At 47.4% G+C, this 19,158-nt stretch overlaps 1 protein-coding gene across 1 annotated transcript; it reads left to right on the top strand.

The window, feature by feature from the left end:
- The first annotated feature begins 5,177 nt into the window (after positions 1–5,177).
- On the top strand, positions 5,178–17,787 carry MAP1LC3B (microtubule associated protein 1 light chain 3 beta). Its single transcript, XM_043599840.1, has 4 exons — positions 5,178–5,373; positions 11,601–11,656; positions 15,231–15,337; positions 15,971–17,787. Exons 1-4 carry the CDS (start codon positions 5,334–5,336, stop codon positions 16,143–16,145), a joined length of 378 nt encoding a protein of 125 aa, XP_043455775.1. The 5' UTR covers positions 5,178–5,333; the 3' UTR covers positions 16,146–17,787.
- The last annotated feature ends 1,371 nt before the right edge of the window (positions 17,788–19,158 follow it).

Raw genomic sequence — 19,158 nt, forward strand, 5'->3', positions numbered from 1 at the left:
TCTAGCGCCCGAAACAGCCCACGTAAACCAAATAGAACCCCGATTGTGCCAATCAGCCTCCTTTCTTTTATCTAAAAACTGACATTCACTCATTTCTTCCTTTACCGCAATGAAAGGGGAAATCATGCTAGCTGCTGAATCAAACACCGACTCCTGCATTGTCCCTAAGTGGTTCCGCCCTTAGTTACCTTGTTTACTGTGCTCCAGGGCACGTGTGTTCTAGAAGGCGGGGCCCAACTGGAGAGACTATGCAAAGCCTTCCCGTGACAGTGGCTTACCTTAAATAGCTCACAACAACAAGAAACTGTAGTTATTAGTTGTTTCCAGAGTCAGGCCCCGGGGGTGTGGGTGTGGTTACAGGAACCGCTCTACAACAAAGCTGCGAACGCTGCTGGGACTGCCCAGGGTCTTAAGGGACGCCAAGAATCCCCTGGCCACCCCACTGTTTCTGGGAGAGCTTGAGGTCTTGCTAATCAGATAGAAAACTAATGACCCTGCCAGTTTCCACCATTCCTGACTGTTCACTATCACCTCTGTAGAGCAGTCTCAAGGCCGGAAAGAGGGCTGCCTCCCCTGGTCCCTGGAATCTGATAATAGAGGAAGTGCATATTCTAACAAAAATAACTAAACAGTAAATCACGGTTCAAACCTTGGGTACCTGCAACTGAAAAACAACACCCAACTGGCCTTTCCATCTAGACTGCTTTTCAGACCAGTCTCCACGCTGGCATCACAACTCTATTCTTTCAAATAGTAGCACGTGAGCCAAAGCAGACTCACTGTGGCACTCACCTATGTAAAGGTATTTAATGGCCCCAGTGATTCCTTACCACACCATGCGTAAATCCCGGTCTGGCCTTGCGGCCTGTGCCCACACCCAGCTCTTAGGGGGAGCCCTCTGATAATTCAAAGCTCACCAGCCTAGTTAACATCTCTGACTTTGCTCAAGCTGTCTCCTCTGCCAGGAAGACCCATCTCTTCTGTCTGTGCCATTAAAGAGCCAACCCCCCCCCCCAAACTTGTCCCCAAATGGCATCTCCTAGGAAGGAGCACCATCACATTGTTTTATCATAAACACTTGCTTCCTTTTGTACCAATCTCCCTAGATGTATCCCTTGTCATGTGATATATACACCAACACACATCATCACGCAATGAATGTTTACTAAATGTTTCTTGAATGAAAAAATGAAAAAAACTGGCTACAAGACTAAAAAGAAATGGGAACCACACAGATTTAGAGAAACCTGGTGGGTCACCATTATGATCCAAGGTAGGAAGTATTTCAGCAAGCAGAAATACGTGGTAAACTTTTGCAGAATGCCTGACTAGCCTACGTGCTATGTTTGGCATGGCTCCATAGCTTCCAAGGCATAATCTTTGCCACTGTTACATTTAGTGTTGTTGTTTTTTTTTTTTTTTTCTAAATCCATCTACCCCTTCCCATAGGCAATTTTCTCCTAGAGGAGCTTAGAGTTGTACTAACGTACAAAATAATTTTGTTAAATTCCCATCTTTAGAAGAATGGTGAAACTATTCTGTTTAGAGTGTGGAGTCGGTAACTGGACAGTTAGGAAGGCCTAGCTATATTGAGGGCAGGACTAACAGAAGGTTGTATACGATAAGCCACCCCAACATGTGCAAGGACTGAATTAGTGCTAACCAGAATAGAAAGAAACATTTGGCTGTGGGAGCTTGGGTAACCCCTGTTGGCAGAAAGGAACCCAAGAGGAAAGGCTGTGGATAGCAGATAACTATTACACATCGAACAGGAAAAGTTTTGTATGTCGTGAACACTTTCATCATCCCTTATACAGAAATGTATCCCATACAAAGAACACTAAGGAGGACATGTTCATATCAAAATGAGAAAAAAAAACAGATAAAATAGATCATTTGTTTTAACACTGGGATGAGACTATAGTAATGAGTTCTTTGTTATAGAGAACTGATAACATCTAAGGAGATAAGTAGATTACAGAGCAGGATTATTGTTTTCATTGGTTGCCCCAGGGGGAGCCTGGGTGTCTCAGTCAGTTAAGCTTCGGACTTTGGCTCAGGTCATGGTATCACTGCTTATAAGCTCGAGCCCTGCATTTGGCTCTGTGCTGACAGCTCAGAGCCTGGAGCCTGATTTCGAATTCTGTGTCTCCCTCTCTCTCTCTCCTCCCCTCCCCCGCTCACACTCTGTGTGTGTGTGTGTCTCTCTCTCAAAAATAAATAAACATTAAAAAAAATGGTTGGCCCAGAAGTCCTAGAAAGCAGTATTTCTTGGACCTAAATAAACTGTTAGCTTTACCCACGCTGGTTCTCACAATCCAGATTTGAAAATGGAATCTTACTCCCCTGCTCAGAAGAAACAAAGTGATAGAAAGGGGAAATATTCAAAGGCCAAACAAAAGGTTCACAGTTTAAAATAAGAGGGCGCATAGACTCTCAACAGATGCCTCCCTTAAGAGTCCCATATATGGACAAAAGCTGGAAAAACCGCAATCCTTCAGAATTTACGAATTATCAAACAAAAAACCCGTGGAGCGCCGAATCAGCTGTCCATGGCCCTTTCAGAAATAATGTTAGATCATGAGAGTGATTTATGATGGCTTTCCTGCATGCACTCGCTTGCTGATTTCTGAAGTTGTCTGTCACAGACAGCTTCCCGGGAAGAGGAAGCACGCTGCACGCGGTGCCTCTGGCGGCTGCTGACAGCGGCTCCCGGGAGCCAGCGAAGACACTCCTCAACACTGCGGTCCATTGAGGGTCAACTCCAAAATCCTCCTGACTAAATCCTTTCTGAGAATAGCTCCTGGGCTTCTCTTGAGCAATACTTGTTTGTTTACTTGTTCTAAAGAGCAAAGAGATGACCCGGGAATGATAGGACAACTGGCCAATGAGTGCCCAGACATCCTCCAGGCCGGAGTATCTCTTCCAATCAGAAAGAGGAGAGGTGGGACGGGCCGGGCAGGCCTGAGGTGCTGAACAACTTCTTGGTGTGACTCGTCCTCCATGTTGTGTGTGGCAAAAACAAGGTCTCCTACCCTGCGGTTAATGTTTCAGGCCTCATTTAACAGATTCTTAGAAATAGCCGGACGGCATGACTTACAGCCACGTTACATCACTAATGCTGGGGGCATCATGTTCAATTTTTTAGCGGTGACCTTATTTCCTCCACAATTATGGTCATTTCGTGTCATAGAAAAAGGAATAGGGTCGGAGTTATTTAAAACTGACACCATCTGGCTTGCTAGAATAATTCTATAATTTAAAAGCACCATGAGATTCCTGGAGAAAGCATTGAATAAATTTAAATGAAACGTGTTCTAGTTTTTACACTTTATTTGGATTATCTTAAGAAACGGTAATATTTATATTATTCTTTTAAAAATAAATCATACTCTGATTATATTAACTAGCATAATATAATTCATGAATATTCACTTACCACTCGGAAAATTGGTCACTACATCAAACTTTTAAACCGCAATCTGAGGGCACATGAACTTTTTCACATATACTCAAGCACACTTGTTTTCTAAAGTTACACTAGGTTACATTATCAGTATGTTAAAATAAATCAGTAAATTTTAGATATGATTTAATATTAATTATATGAATATGGTATTCTTACATGGAGACGATGCTTATGAGACACCTTTCCGTGCCCACTGCCATGGATGATTTTCCAAGGCACACGTAGCGAGATGTGGTTTTAGCTGCAAGTAGGAATTCAAGGTTAGGGAGGACTTAAGCAGTCACTGTAAATGTAGACTTCAGTACTTGAAAATCACAGAGTGATCCTGAAGCATCAGTAGCTGGGCCCTTGAAGTCTATCCCTGTGGCTGCAAACTCAAGGCCTGGGGTAATTTGGTAAAGCTTTATGGATGCCTAAGGGACTAGGGAAATATGAAACTCTCCTTCCCTTCCCCCACCTCCATATGCCAGATATTGATTTTTTTTTCCCTCTTGCATTTGGGAACAGTTGTCCAGCAAGAGAACAAAAAGTCCATTTCTTACAAAATAGCAATTAAGCCAAGAAAGCAACTCACCAGTCAATATTAAAAAAAAGAAAAAGAAAAAGAAAAAAACATTCAAGAAAAGCAGCATACAGTCCACACACTCTTTTAAGACTTCAACCCCCATCACTACGCTTTTGGCAGTAGGTAGGTACATAACAAACGCTTACTGGATTTCTTTCTCCATTTTTCACAGAATAAATACAAAGCAGCCAAGATAGTACACTTGGAGCTTGAAGCCTTCCTTTGGAACTTTGGAAACCAGATAGAATGTTTAAGTGGTGTTTATTCAGAGGTTTTTCAAGGTAAAGGACTGTGACAAAGGAGAAAAAACCTGGGGCAGAAAGCGACGCATGCACAAATGCCCTGTTGTCTAGTAAACAGCAGCGGGAATGAAGAGCTTCCACTAACATCGTTGTCCTGGGCTTGGGAAAGAACTATACGAGGATCTGCGCCATGTTTGGCTTTTCTGAAAGGAAAGCAATCCCAACTATATTAAGACCACATCGAGGAATAGATTTTAGTATGTTTTATGCGTTTGCATAGTAACGCATGTAGCACAGTCCACCCCACCAAACGCGCACTTAAGAAAGGCTTCCCCAAACTCAAACAGGAGAGAAGCCCGGAGATGCGGGAAGCGTTCAAAGTACGAGATGCCGACTGCAGTGCTGTGCGCACCCGTGCACGTCCCGCAGGCGTGGGCACGCGCGGGCAACCCGCGCCCCGCAGGCCCTCACCCCGCGCCCGGCGCCCTCATTGGTCACTGCGCGTTCACACAGGGCTCCCGGGCTCGCGGGGGCGCGCGGCGGCGCGGAGGGCCCTTCCTCCCCGGGGCCAGTTCCCTAAGCGCTCGACACCGACAGGTGCCTGATCCGGACCCCAGACCCGTGGCGCAGCGGCGGGTGCACGGAGCGACTGCATTTTCGGGTCAGAACTTTGTCAGAGACGCGGCACCAAGCGAGGCGGGCTCAGTCGGAGAAGCTGGGCCCCGCGGGACTTCGGCGCGGGAGACGCTCTGACGCGGGGGCTACGGGGCCAAGACGCGCGCCCCCTCCCGCGAGCGCGCCCGGACCTCCATACCCCGCCCGGCACGCGCGCCTGCGCACGGAGGGCTTTCCGCTGCGCGCGCGGCCCCGCTTCCGCCACGCCCGCCATGGCGGCTACGGCGGCCGGCCCTGGCCCCGCCCCCTGGGACGCCGCACCGGTCACCTGACGCGGCTGCGGCCTGAAGAGACACAAGGGAAGTCGCTGTCGCCACAGTCGGAGTCTCCGCCGCCGCCGCCGTCTGGAACAGCCGGGACCCTCCGCCTCGCCTCCCGCGCCATGCCGTCGGAGAAGACCTTCAAGCAGCGCCGCACCTTCGGTGGGTGCCGCGGCGGGGGGCCGGGCCCGCGGAGGGGCTGAGACGGGGAGCGTGGGGACCCAGGGCGGCCAGAGTCGGCGGCGGGGGCTGACGGAGGGCCGGGGGGTGAGGGGGGTCCGGGCCGGTGCCCGGGGGCTGACAGCGGGGCCGGGGCTCGGGGGCTGAGGGGGTCGGACCCCGGAGGGCCGACGGAGGGTCGGGGGCTGATGCAGGTCTGAGGGAGGCCGAGGAGGGCCGGGGCCTGAGAGGCGTCGGGACCTGGGGAGCTGAGGGGGACGGGGCCTGGAGGGCCGACGGAGGGCCGGGGCCCGGGGGCCGACGTCGGGCCGAGGGGGCCCGGGCCCGTCAAGGGGCTGAGGCGGGGACCCCGGGCGGCCAGAGTCGGCGGCGGCCGAGGCGGGAGCTGGCGGAGGGGCCGAGGGAAGGCCGAGGAGGGCCGGGGGCCGGGGGGCGTCGGGGCTGGCCCGGGGCTGGGGGGAGGGACACCGGGCGGGACGCGCCGGCGCGGAGCTGCTGAATCACCTCTTGGCCCTTCGCGGCGGCGGCGGCCCGGCCGCGGGCACCGCTGTGCAGCAGCCCTCCGGTGCGGGGCGGGGGGGGGGGGGGGGGGGGAGGGGGGGGGAGGGGAGGGGTCGCCGCCCCGAGTGTGAAGTGTCATGCCCGCGGGGGCGGCCGGCCCGGAGGCCCGTCTGCGACAGGTCCTCTGAAGGGGTGGCATTAGCGTGCGAGTGAATCTCGTCCAGGTGAAGCCGGATCACACGTGGTCGCTCACAAACGTCGGGTCCCCCTCGACGGAGGGGCTGTGGGCCGCGGAGGGCCCCGGAGGCGGGCGGCCGAGACCGGGCGTGGCGGCGCGTCCTGACCCCGTTCGCGGCGGGAGAGGGGGCCAGCGGCTCGCGCCCCCGCGGCAATGGGGACGCGGAACCGACGGGTGCTCCCCGAGGCCAGCACGTCCCGCGCGGACGACGTGCCCCCCCCCCCCGGGCGTGTGTTCGTGGGGCTGTTGGCAGCGGCCGCGGCCGTGCGGGCAGAGGGGGCCGCCGCGGGGCTCGTGCGTGTGCCCCGCGGGCCTCCTCCGCAGGGTCCGCCCTCCGTAGAGGGCCCGCAGCTCTCCGGGAGGTGAGCGGCGCGCCTGGGTCTGTGGCTGTCGTTACGGACAGTCGTGAGCTCCTGCCCCTGCGAAGCCGCGCTCCGCGCTCGGGGAAGCGCCCGCCAGGCCGTGGCTGCGTCTGCAGAGGCGGCGTGTCCGTTAGCAGGACTTAGACGTGCCTTTCCCGGCGGGGATTTTCTCGCTCACGACCCTCGCGAGCTCTTCTGCAGCCCCGAGAGCAGCGTTGGAAGCAGATTCCCTCTGGTATCGGGCTTCCGTCCCCACCGAGTCTTGCATTTATTTTGAAGCTAACGGGGGGTGGGGGGGGGGGTGGCTGGCCGGCGCAGTGGATAGAGCGGTGTGGGTCTTGATCTTGGGGTCGTAGGTTCAACCCCCCCCACGTTGGGCATAGAGCTGGCTTCAAAAAAGAAAAAAAGTTAACTGGGGACATTGGTGTGGGAAAGATGCTTATTTTCCCATAGCTGAAACTATAGTTACTTTCCTTTTGCTTCGAGTATTTTTAGGTTACTCTAGAAACATCTGAACAAGAGTAGGTGGTAAGAGTAGGGAAAGTGAGATTAATGTGTTCTGATGAATTAGAGGGAATTCACCTGGAATCTGGCCCCTTTTTAAAAGATCGCTTTAATAGTCATTTTCGCAGAAAAATATCTAGTGCCATTTAGCGGCTACTGCCTTTCCTGGCTCCGGGGCTGACAATTGTCACTTGATTCGTAGCCCAGTAAATGAGAGACGTTAATTCTTCGGTGAGAACCTCTTCACGCACTCAGACCAGCCCCAGCGGGCTCGAGCAGTTCTCTCTCTTCCCACGTGAGTGAGTTCAGGCTAATTCAGAACCGAATAGAGCGCCGCTGATACCTTCTGCCAGGATGCAGAGGGTTGAAGTGGACCCTCAGGTTCATCCAGAACAACCCCTTCCTTTTGTAGCTGAAGAAACTGGGTGGGGCCCACAGAGGTGACGATCGTGATCCACCTAGTGGCAGCGTCTGGACTTGCACTCTGTCTTCCGCCCTGTGTTTTCCGTCCTCCCGGAGGCCGCCGTCGTTTCCAGTACAGGAGATGGGCCAACACGGAGTGGAAAGGCATAGGGTGCCTTTGCACATAGGTGGAAACGTGAGCTTCCAGAATTGTATTTGAGCAAAAAATTCTGGATTTGGTCTTCTCAGATGTAAAAGTTTTGCTTTAGCCCCTGGGGTTGCCCCAGTTTATTTAATGACACTGTTCTGCGATTTAGCGGCGAGCAGGCTTAAGCTTCTCGGTTAATAGCGGAAAAGTTTGCATGTCTCAGGGGACGTGTATGTGTTGGTCTAGAATAACTACTCTAAAAGGCAGACCTGTAGAGCAAGGTATATGGCAAAACGCAGGTAGCACTCCATGAACTGAAGCTGTACCAGTCGTTGAGGGATTGAATATCTATCACACTTAGGATTTATAGACAGATTGGGGACAATATTTATTATGCTTCCATTTCACTCAATGAAATAGTTTTATTTCAAATGCCTTCAGTAGTCTCAAAGCAACTTTGCAAATACATTGGTAAACTAAGACACTTTAGACTCCTATTCTCCGTTTTTGTTTGTTTGCAAGGCTTATAAGGGTCTTAGAAACAGGAGGAAAGGAATCTGGGGAAGTATATCTGGATATGCATTTGGAGTAGTATTTATTTCCATTTTACAACTTTAATTTGTTTATTAAATTTGTTTATTAAATTTGTTTATCATTTTCTGTGTACAAGCCTGAGCCCTGGGGGAATACAAAGATGACTAGAGGCAGGTCCCTGACTGCTGGGGGCACTCTGTTGAAGACAAATGATAAACAGATCACTACAACATTAAAAAAACACTTGAGTAAAAGAATTGCTCATATGTGCCTTTATCTGTGGTGTTGGTAATGTTTTTGTTAAATCTACTGTTAGTCTCTGAAAATAGCTGTCCACTTAAAAGAGTGAGGCACAGGCATGTACCATATTTGCTGCGTTACTCCAGCTCACCCCTGCGTTTTCACTGCAACTGCTCAAGACACTTAAGACATTTCTAGGAGACTTTAACACTATGTGTTTTCTTTTTCTTTTTTTAAGTTTATTTTTGAGAGAGAATCTCAAGCAGGCTTCACATTGTTAGCGTGGAGCCCGATGTGGGGCTCAAGCTCACAAACCGTGAGATCATGACCTGAGCCGACACCAAGAGTTGGGAGCTTAACCACCTGAGCTCCCCAGTTCCCCAGTACTAAGTGTTTTCACCTTAAGGAAGTCACTCACCTTCATACTTTGATTTTTCCCACCTTTAGTAAAAAGAATCATTTTTGTCGTTTGGGCCATATTTTAGGGCTAAATCAAGATAAACTTTTGATACTACAGTATAAAAATTCTGATTTCTGACTTTAAAGTCTCATATTTAGAGCCTATTTTTATTGGTTTTTTTTTTCCTTTTCCACTTGCCAAAACAAACCTGTTTCCTTGTATTAAAAAAAAAATCTCCCCCTTCTGTCTGAATGTTTCCAATTAAACTTTTACATGCATTAGGATAAGTCTTTAAATGTGAAACATATTCCAGGGTAAATTAAAGAATTATCATTCATTTGCTAGAGTGAATTAATTGTGATTTCCTCTAACCTGGAAGAATCTTCTCTGACAGAATGGAGGTTTTTGTCGTGAAGAGGGTTGATGGCTAAGTCTCTATGGTAGAGCACCTTTTCCTGGGGTAAGACAGACAGGGACAGGGCTCGAAGCTGAGAGAGGCATTGAAGGGGAATCAGAAATAGAGAAGGATTTAAAAGATGATGCCAGGGAGAAAATCCTCCTCCTGTGTCTCCTCTACTCTCACTATTCTAATCACTGCTTCACTTTGGACCCTGGAGGTGTGGCTTTTCCACACATCAAACTGAATTCAGCTGGCCATCCTAAAATTAAAAAAAAAAAAAATTGTTTTACAGTCATCTCTATACACAAAGTGGGTTTCTTTCTTTTTTTAAGTTTATTTATTTTGAGAGAGAGAGAACATGAGCAGGGGAGGAGGATCAAGGAGAAGGGGGAGGGAGAGAATCCCAAGCAGGCTCCACGCCGTCAGCACAGGGCTCAGTCAGGGCTCGATTTCACAAACCACGAGATCATGACCTGAGCAGAGATCAAGAATAGTGCCCAACCAACTGAGCCACCCAAGCAGCCCTATACCCAGTGTGGGGTTTGAACTCAAGATCAGGAGTCGGATGCTCAACTGATGGGTGGCTGTCCTACAGTTTAACTCAGTACTAACTCTTTACCTGGTGATAGCTTCAGATCCAACAAGTTGATAAGAGTTAAGTCCCCAAATATTGCCCCTCCCCACCACGCCCAAACACTAATTCCAAGTTCAGCTTGTTAATCTGTGCTTCTGACCACTGGCTGGAAATCAGAGGTTCCCATAACCGCCCCCCACCAACCGTGTTTAATCAAATTGCTGGAGTGGCTTGCAGGAAAGCTGTTTATTTACTAGATTACTGGATTATTACAAAGGATATTAAAGTACACAAAAGGACAGCCTCATGAAAAGTACTGGGGTGAGTTCTGGAAGAGTCCTGAGTGCAGGAGCTTTTGTCCCTGGGGAGTTTGGTATTCTCCCAGCACCCAGAAGTTCTGAGCCCCATCCTTTTGGGTATTTGCGGAGATATAATTACATGGGCCTGACTGGTTAAATCATTGGCCATTAATGATTAGTTCATCCTCCGAATACCTTTCCCATCCCTGGTTGTTGGGGTAGGTCTGAAAGTTTCAAACCTTAAGTCACTGTTCTTTCCCCTGGCAGCCAGTCTCCCATCCTTAGGAGCTTTCCAAAAGTCACCACATTAACACAAACCTCAGACATGGTTGTTTGGAGTTTGTTATGGAGAAACAAAAGATGCCATAAAGATATCAATATCACTATTCTTGTTTAGAAAATTCCAAGGGTTTTGGACCAGATACGTCAGTCAGAATATTATAGATGGGAACCACTAGGTTAAGCTTACTATTAACAGTACCTAAGAAACAAAACAGGTTAACATAGAGGAAGGGATGGATGAATAAGATAAACAGGCAAATCATAAGAGATTTAAATACAGAAAACAAAATGAGGGTTGCTAGAGGGGTGTCAGGTCGGGGTTGGGCTAAATGGGCGATGGGCATTAAGGAGGGTACTTGGGGTGAGCACTGGGTGTTATATGTAAGTGACAAAGCACTAAATTTGGAGTCTTTATAGTAGACGTGTTTATATTTAGTGATTTATCTTAGAAGCTGTTTTAGAAATTTTGGGTGGGAAAATAGAAATAGAACCTAAACGTTCATAATTTGAACATGGGAATTATTTCAGTCATTTTAGTAAATTTTTTTGAAATTCAAAAAAAGTTGGCAATAGTAGTATATACATTTATATAGGTCATAGCATCTTTTTTTCAAAGTCACCAGGATTTCTCAGGAAGCCCATGATATTGATCATTTACGTAAGTGATTATATTAAGGGGGAGAATAGAGATTGTCAAAAAACTAGTATTCAACAGTAGACTTTGTGCTTTAAACTTTTAGGTAAAGGGAGGGGGTGGGCACTGAGTGAAACTGTTTAAAAGTCAAATAGGAAATTCCTTTTACCCATATCTATTTTGGGCATTTTCTTTCCTTTTAAGGACTATATCATTGAAAAGCAGGAAGTGATAAGGGAAAATTGTATTGGAGAGCCTATGGTTGATCATGGATTTCTGTACCAACTTAAACTATGGAAAATGCACAAAAGTTGACAGGTGGTGGGAGTCCTTGGAGGAAAGATTGGTAATACCGTGCAGTCAGTCTGCTGATTGTATTTGACTGAGCCTGGGGTCCCAAACCCTTGAAACTAGGAATTCTGTACTCTTGGTCTTAGGCTATTCCACCTGCTATAGCCATGTAATTGCATGTTGGTTTACATGGAAGTTGCATTTGGCCTTACATGTCAGTTTACCAGATATGAAATGCCAGTGTTTGGTTCTTCTGAGTTCCAGGAAAGATACCCTTACTGCTCTACTCTGCCACAGCTAGGGATAGGTGAATTCACATAAGGAAACCACCAGTGAAAATGCAGGAAAGAAGCTGCATTGTCACCCTTAATAATGCCTGTGTCTTTTCCTTTCATTGCAGAACAAAGAGTAGAAGATGTCCGACTTATCCGAGAGCAGCATCCTACGAAAATCCCAGTAGGTAGTCTCCAGCATCTGTGTTTCAGTCATTAATAATGTATGCAGACGGGAGCACTGCTTAAGTACTTTGGTACGACACTGCTGTGTGCAACCATGTGACAGGGGTTTCTACAAAAATCCTGACCGATAGCCCCCAGTGTCAGCTTCATGACCTAGAATTGAGATCACTTAATACACAGCTGTTTCATCTAACCCCCTTGTTTCCTCCTGAGTCTGAGTTTGCTACCTTAATGTTACACACTTCACAAGTCAAATATATTTATTTGGGGGAAATGAATAGAGGGGCTAGAACTGGTCGTCTTTTATGAGTGGAAGGAAGTATCCACTGTCTGCTAAAGGAAGCGGAGTACTGCGGTTGGAAAATCAGTAGTCCTCAGGATTTAAACGTGACTGCACATTCCAGGATGTCTTTTGACGCCCCAGAGAAGTCTCTTGTATTTGGCTTCTTCGCAGGAAATGGAGGAAAAACACTGCTCTTTCTTGTCACGTGTAGGTGCCTCAGATGCTTTTTGGTGTGCCCAGGAACCCACATCCTCTGCCCCAAATCCTTTGCTGGCAGACCCTAGAAAAAGTTTCTGCCTGAGGCACCAGGTCTAGTGGGTAAGAGGAACTCCTGGTTTCAGACAGAGGCTGAGTTCAGGCCTTAGGTTCAAGGTTACTAAGTGATTTTGAGCTAGTTACTAAAATTCTGAAAGGTGCTGCTACATCTTTATGTGTAAAATGGGAAGAGAATCCCATCCCATGTAGTTGTTGGAAAGATTTGCGTAATTCTGTGTACGTGGTTGTCACCTCCTACAAATTCTATAGACCCCTGAGAAACTCCACTGTTAAAAGCTCGGTGGCAGCTTTCGTGTTTGGCTTTGTGACATGTGACCTCATGCCAAACTGAGGGGAGAGAAAAGATCCAGGAGGTGGGGCTGTAAGGTACACAGAAAAGAGAAGACGGGTCTGCCCAGCAGCTTCCCAACTGTGGGGTCCTACAGTAAAAAACAGTCTTTCCTTGGCCTGCTTAGAAATTTCAGTCTGTCCTGGTACTTGGTCAACATGTGGCCTGGGGGATTTCTTTAACTGTAAGGTTATCTTCACTTTGAATACCTGCTGTTTTATCTCCTAGCAGGTGCTAGCTGTTGGAAACAAACAGCCCAGTAGTCTGCCAGGGTTTGTTCCACAGCCTCCTTTTGAAACGCAGATATCTGAACATGTTAGCAGTCCTTTCTGGGTTTTTGCAGAAATCGTGTACTTATATTTCCCCGTTCGTGCTTGTGATCCCCTGAACAAGTCTGAGAACCACTGTCACAGGCACTGCTTGTTGAGAATCGGATGGAAGGACCGAAGGCAGAAGCAGCTCCACCGGCAGTCTGGTCTCTGCTCTTTGAGGGCGGCTGTGTCCTCCACGCTTCTGCCCGCGGTGGCCGCCTAAGTGCAGCACTCAGGAGGGCACTCCTCAGACGCAGCCAGACGCCTTACCCCGTGACTCACACACCTTCTCTCCCAGATTAGAAGGGTACAGGAAAAAGGAAAAAGAAGGGACAAGGAAACCAGTCATTTGTAGGCGATGGTTCTCGTGGGGATGGCCAGTGCGGGCGAGTCAGGAGCAGCTCGAACAGCTCCTCTCCCCGCAGAGCAGCCTGAGCACCTGAGAGAGAGCAGGAGGTGCCCAAGGCCATCCTGTCCTGTGTCCCCAGGCTGCTGCTGTGTCCTCCTTGAAGGGAAGGGTTCTAAGGTCTTAAGTTTTTCCTCCGGTGCTTCTGCCTCTTCTTGGACCAGGAATTTAAGATTTCTGCCTTGCTTCTGATCTCTGCTACTAGTCAAACCCAGGCAAGTGTACTCTATCTACTGATTCTTCCCTGTGGATAATGTTGTGAACACACCCTGTGGATAAAAGTTCTAGATCTTATCAAGGAAGGTGATAACAGTTTGATTTGGCCTTACACAGAACCTCCCGTGGGCTCCCTTACAGCGGAGCCATATACAGACCAGTCTCTTCCCCTTTTCTGAAGAAACATTATGTAAAGATTCCCATTCCTGTCTCTCTCAGCTTCTCGTTGTGGCACGGTATGGCTGTTTTGCTTTTGTAGTGGCGTAGAACTAGTATGGAAAGGAAGTATGGCAAGGAGCTGATGGATTTATTTCAGTTCATGATGTAAAACTATTGACTTTAAAAAAAATTTTTTTAACATTTTTAATTTATCTTTGAGACAGATGGAGCACTAGCCGGAGAGGGGCAGAGAGAGAGGGAGACAGAATCCAAAGCAGGCTCCAGACTCTGAGCTGTCGGCACAGAGCCTGACGCGGGGCTCGAACCCACAAAGATTCTTGACTTTTAAAACTCATTAAAGAGGGGCACCTGGGTGGCTCAGTCACTTAGGTGTCCAACTTTAGCTCAGGTCATGACCTCACAGTTGATGGGTTCAAACCCCGCGTCGGGCTGTGTGCTGACAGCTTGGAGCCTGTTTCAGAGTCTATGTCTCCCTCTCTCTTTGGCTCTCCCCTGCTCGCGCTCTTTCAAAAACAAACGTTAAAAAATTTTTTTTAACTCTTTAAAGAAATATAGGGAATATTTTGTCAATGTGAAAGAATCTTCAAGTCTTTCTGCACAAAATGTGTTTCCAGAACCAGTGAATCATTGTCTCTACTTGTCAGGTATTTACTTAAGACTTTTTCCATGTCAAGTAGAGAAACAGGTCTAGTATGAAAAAAACATGAGTGTATTACCGTAACAAAAAACTTCCACACTTCAGGGGCGCCTGGGTGGCTCAGTCGGTTAAGTGTCTGACTCCTATTTCAGCTTGTGTCATGATCTCATGGTTCCTGGGATTGAGCCCTGTGTTGTGCGTGTGGACCCCCAATGTGGGGCCTGCTTAGGATTCTCTCTCTCTGCCCCTCCCCTGCTCATGAGAGCTCTCGCAAAATAAACTTAAAAAAAAAGAAAAAAGGTACGGGGCCCCTGAGTGGCTCAGTTGGTTAAATGTCCAACTTTGGTTAAGGTCATGATCTCACAGTTCATGAGTTTGTGCCCCGAGTCAGGCTCTGTGCAGATGGCGTGGAATCTGGAGCCTGCTTCAGATTCTGTTTCTCTCTCTCTCTCCCCTGCTTGTGTTCATTCTCTTTCTCTCTCTCTCTCTCTCTGTCTCTCTCTCAAAAATAAATAAAAACATTAAAAAAGTTGTTGTAGAAGTACATCTAATTAAAAAAGATCTTACATATTTCAGAGGAAATGGTGGTGGTGTCATTGACAGATTCAGAACTTTACACTTTAAGCTGGCACCTAGCCTCTGTTCTTAGTATTTTTTTTTTCTGACTAGTTAGTATATTTTCATGGTTCCAAGTAAAAAGAATACATAGCTCACCTCCTGGAGGCATCCACTGTGTATTGTGTGTGCCATATTCTGTAAGGGACAGAGTGTAAGCTGATAAATGATCACTCTTCACAAGAGCGCTATGAGGAAACTAACAAATGTGCCCTTTCTATTTCAGACCCCGTTTAGGTATGTGCCAGTTACAACATAGGAGGTATTTTGTCTGTTCTTCATAGCTGATCTCAAAATCTCTTTTCTGGCTATTTTTTTAGGTGATCATAGAACGATACAAGGGTGAGAAGCAACTTCCTGTACTGGACAAAACCAAGTTCCTTGTACCTGATCACGTCAACATGAGTGAGCTCATCAAGATCATTAGGTATATAATCACTTTTTTCTATTTGTTTGGGTAGCTTCTCTTTCTTTATCAGACTTAGATAAATCTTTAGTTTTGTTGTTGTTGTTGTGTTTTGTTTCAAACTTTTTAGTTTTGATTAAGATCTCCACAAGCTCAATAAAACCTAAAGACATTTCCTTTCTGAGTTCTTCTCTCTTCCCTGTTGGATCTGCTGTCCTTCTGATTCTTTCACCATAACATCTCGTATAGATGTTGTCTCTTGATCAGAAAAATTACAAGTTTTGTACAGCAAAATTAGTAAAAGAATGCAGACTTGGTACAATGGTAATATAAACTATATTTTGAGGTATTTCTCATACTAGACACTAATGGCTCTTCAGAGAGCATGCTAGTTTAAGACTGGCCTCAGGAATATAGTAAGAATAATCTATCAAGTATTACCACTAATATATCCTTTGTCAGTGTAATCCTAGGAAATGTCCTGTACTTTATGAGAAGCTTTGAGAGTAATCATCAGTAGGCATACATTTTATTTTGCCAGAAGCAGCATGTACAAAATCTTTGTACTTGTGTGTCAGTGGGGGGTGGGTGAGATTTTCACACATCCCGGGTATTGGTGTTCAGTATCTCTTCACATTATTTTTCTTTCAATAGGAGGCGCTTACAGCTCAACGCCAATCAGGCGTTCTTCCTGTTAGTCAATGGACACAGCATGGTGAGTGTGTCCACGCCGATTTCTGAAGTGTATGAACGTGAGAAGGACGAAGACGGGTTCCTGTATATGGTATATGCCTCTCAGGAGACATTTGGAATCAAAGTGTCTGTGTAAGACTAGAAAAACGCATCTGTTCTAGAATTTTTTTAAGCCCTTACCAAGGAAAAAAAAGGGATATTACCAACTGAGATTGATCCATTCATTCAATCACAGACCATCAAAAACAGTAGTGTTCCTGCCTAGGAGTTGTAGGAAGTTGTTTTGTGCTACAAGCAGAAAAATGGAGCTCCACATGAGCACATTCAGCTTTGGAAAAACCATTATTTAACCTAGGCTGTTTTGTTTTCAAATTTAGAAGTTTAAAAATAAAATACTTTGCATTCTAAGTTGCCGATAAAATAGACCTTCACATTATTCTAATGCTCTTTCCCTATGAGGAACTTGCAACATAAGCATTCAGAGAGAAATTCTTTTCTAGGTTCACAGAACCAGCCAACTTTTTGTAGAAGAGTTTCCACTCAACTAGAGAACTCTCTTTAAGAGGATCTTGGAAAGCATAAGTTGTCAAGCATAGCCCCCTTCCCGCCCGCCCACACTGGCCATAATAGTGGGCAAAAAGCAGGAAAAATTGAGGTGGATAAGAAAACTCTGAACTGCTGCTCAAGGTTCTCGACTCCTAGTGTAGTGTGCCCCAAGTCCATGCCTGTGCAGTGCCATTGGCGGGGGGGGGGGGGGGGGGGGGGTTCGTTTGCTTCTCTAGACAGTAAAGCACCGCTGCTCAGTAAGAACCTTGAATAATTTAAAATTTTGGTCTAGTTTCTCAAAGGGCCCAGGGAAGAAAAATGGGACATTTCTTCTGGTTTGCATATTCTCTGAGAGGTCAAACTGCCATCTGCTTTGGTAGAGAAACAAGCTGTTCAAGCAGTTTTGTTCCTTAGGTCAGTGGTAGAAACTACAGAACATGGAGACTAAAGCATTAAAATTCAGATGCACTCCCTCTACCTTTCAGCCTAAAGCTGTAGATGATCCGTGTTTTATGTTGTGTGTGGCTCTGTTATGAAAAAGTTCCCACATTTTTAAGAGTATTTCAGTTGTCACTGTAGGTCAGAACCGTCCTGGTTCCTCTGCTCAAAGTGCATGTCAGTTGTGAAAAAAACAGTAACAAAGGAGACATACACTCTTCATGGATATTAATGTCAAAAATTAAACATTTTCCGAATTCAACTAGAACCACCAATGCTTCCTACTACCTGCATGGGCTCACTATTTACTATTTTTGTGGGAGTAACAGAAAGATCACAGTCGACTTTAGACTGTACATGTAACAAGCAGGTTACGTTTCACCTTTGTGTATTTAGACGTGTGTGAAATACCCGGACCTGTTAGTGGAAGTTACTTATTAATGGGGGCGGGGGGGGGGGGAGAGGAATATTGCTGCATATGGGCGCTTGACTCCCCAGCCTTCCGACCATTCCCACTGCATGCATCTGTCCACGTGGCTAACTTTTAATATGTGTATTTTTACATTATGTAAATTCTTAATCAGCCTGTCTTGTTTAGATTGTACACATCATTATACCTGACATTCTTGTAACTCCTGTGTGATAAGATTCCTAGAAGAAATTCAGCTTTTTAAAAAATACCATGTGGGAAGGGCGCGACTTCTACCCCACATTAGCGGGTGGTCACTATAGGATCTCTAAGCCAAGTACATTTTTAATGAACTAAGGTGAATAAAGGCACAACTAAAACCCGTCGCCGAGTTCAGTTTAATGGATCGGTATCCGATACTTGCAGTGGTATAGCGTCCGCGCTAGCCCGTGCCAGGCGGGGAATTTCCTTCCTAAAGGCACCAAGGCTGGTTTTGCTGCGGGGGGGGGGTGGGGGGCCGGGAGTGGGCAGAGGGGTGCCCGCCTCTGAAGGGCTCTGCCTTGTCCGAGGCACCTTTCTCACCTCAGTCCAGGTTCTGCCAGCTCATCTTGTCTTTACCAAACAGGAGTCTCCTGAGAACTAAAAGACCGGCCACAAAGTGTACGGATGGATGTGGGACCCGGGTGTTTTGTGGGAATAAACACTTGGAACCCTGCCACTCTAAATGAAAAAGTACCCCACAGAAGGTGTTGAGTATGCGCTGCCTGGTCGAGAAGACATTTCGTGGTTTACGGGCACCTCGTGCTTCATCAGGGAAAGGTGGTACAGACTGCAGCCAAGCAGTGGCCAGCACTCCGCCCTGGAAAACCTCCACCCGTTCCCAGTCAGAAGCAGGCACCTCGGAGGTTTGTGGAAGAACCCGGGGAGCGAGCTGAGGAAATGCTCTGCTTCCGCGATTGTACTGCTCAGGCGCGCAGATCCCCCTTCAGAGGCCCCTCTCTCTTCCGAACGGCGAGTCGGGGAGGCTGCCGCCAGCTACAAGGATGGGCCAGTGGTCTCTCCTGACGGAGGCCCTGATGCCCCGAGCCACGTGCGCACCTTTCTCTGGGCAGCCTCAGGCCCGACGAGACCAAGAGGCCCTGGGGACCTCTGCTGGGGAGTGTGGCACTGCTCGGGGCAGTGCAGTCCCGGGCCAGCTTGTGCTCACTAGACCGCCACTGTCCCAAATCCAGAGAGGACAGAGCTTTAAATGCCAGGACACGTTTGTGCTGTGTGTAAATCACACGTTTACAAAAGTCTCAAGTATCCTTGACACCTATCTGTTCCTGCCAATCTTGATTTCTCATGGAACCTCTTTAAACCCCAAATCAAGAGTCACTTTTCTGTTCAAGGCAAGGATGTTTTTAAAAAGTGGGAAATGATAGACAATGGAGTTAAGGGGCACCTGGGTAGCTTAGTCAGTTGAGCGTCTGACTCGATTTCAGCTCGGGTCATGATCCCAGGGTCGGATTGAGCCCCACGATGGGGTCCAGGCTGAGCATGGAACCTCCTTGGGATTCTTTTGCCCTTGACCCTCTCCCCTGTTCACAAGTTCTCTCTCAAAAAGAAAATCAGTTTTTAGAAAATGAATTTGGGCAGCTGGGTGGCTCGGTTGGGCGTCTGACTCCGGCTCAGGTCATGATCTCATGGTTTGGGAGTTCGAGCCCCGCCTGGGAGCTTGGAGCCTGCTTCGGATTCTGTGTCTCCCTCTTTCTGT

The sequence above is a fragment of the Prionailurus bengalensis genome, chromosome E2 (assembly GCF_016509475.1).
Source record: "Prionailurus bengalensis isolate Pbe53 chromosome E2, Fcat_Pben_1.1_paternal_pri, whole genome shotgun sequence".
NCBI lineage: Eukaryota > Metazoa > Chordata > Mammalia > Carnivora > Felidae > Prionailurus > Prionailurus bengalensis.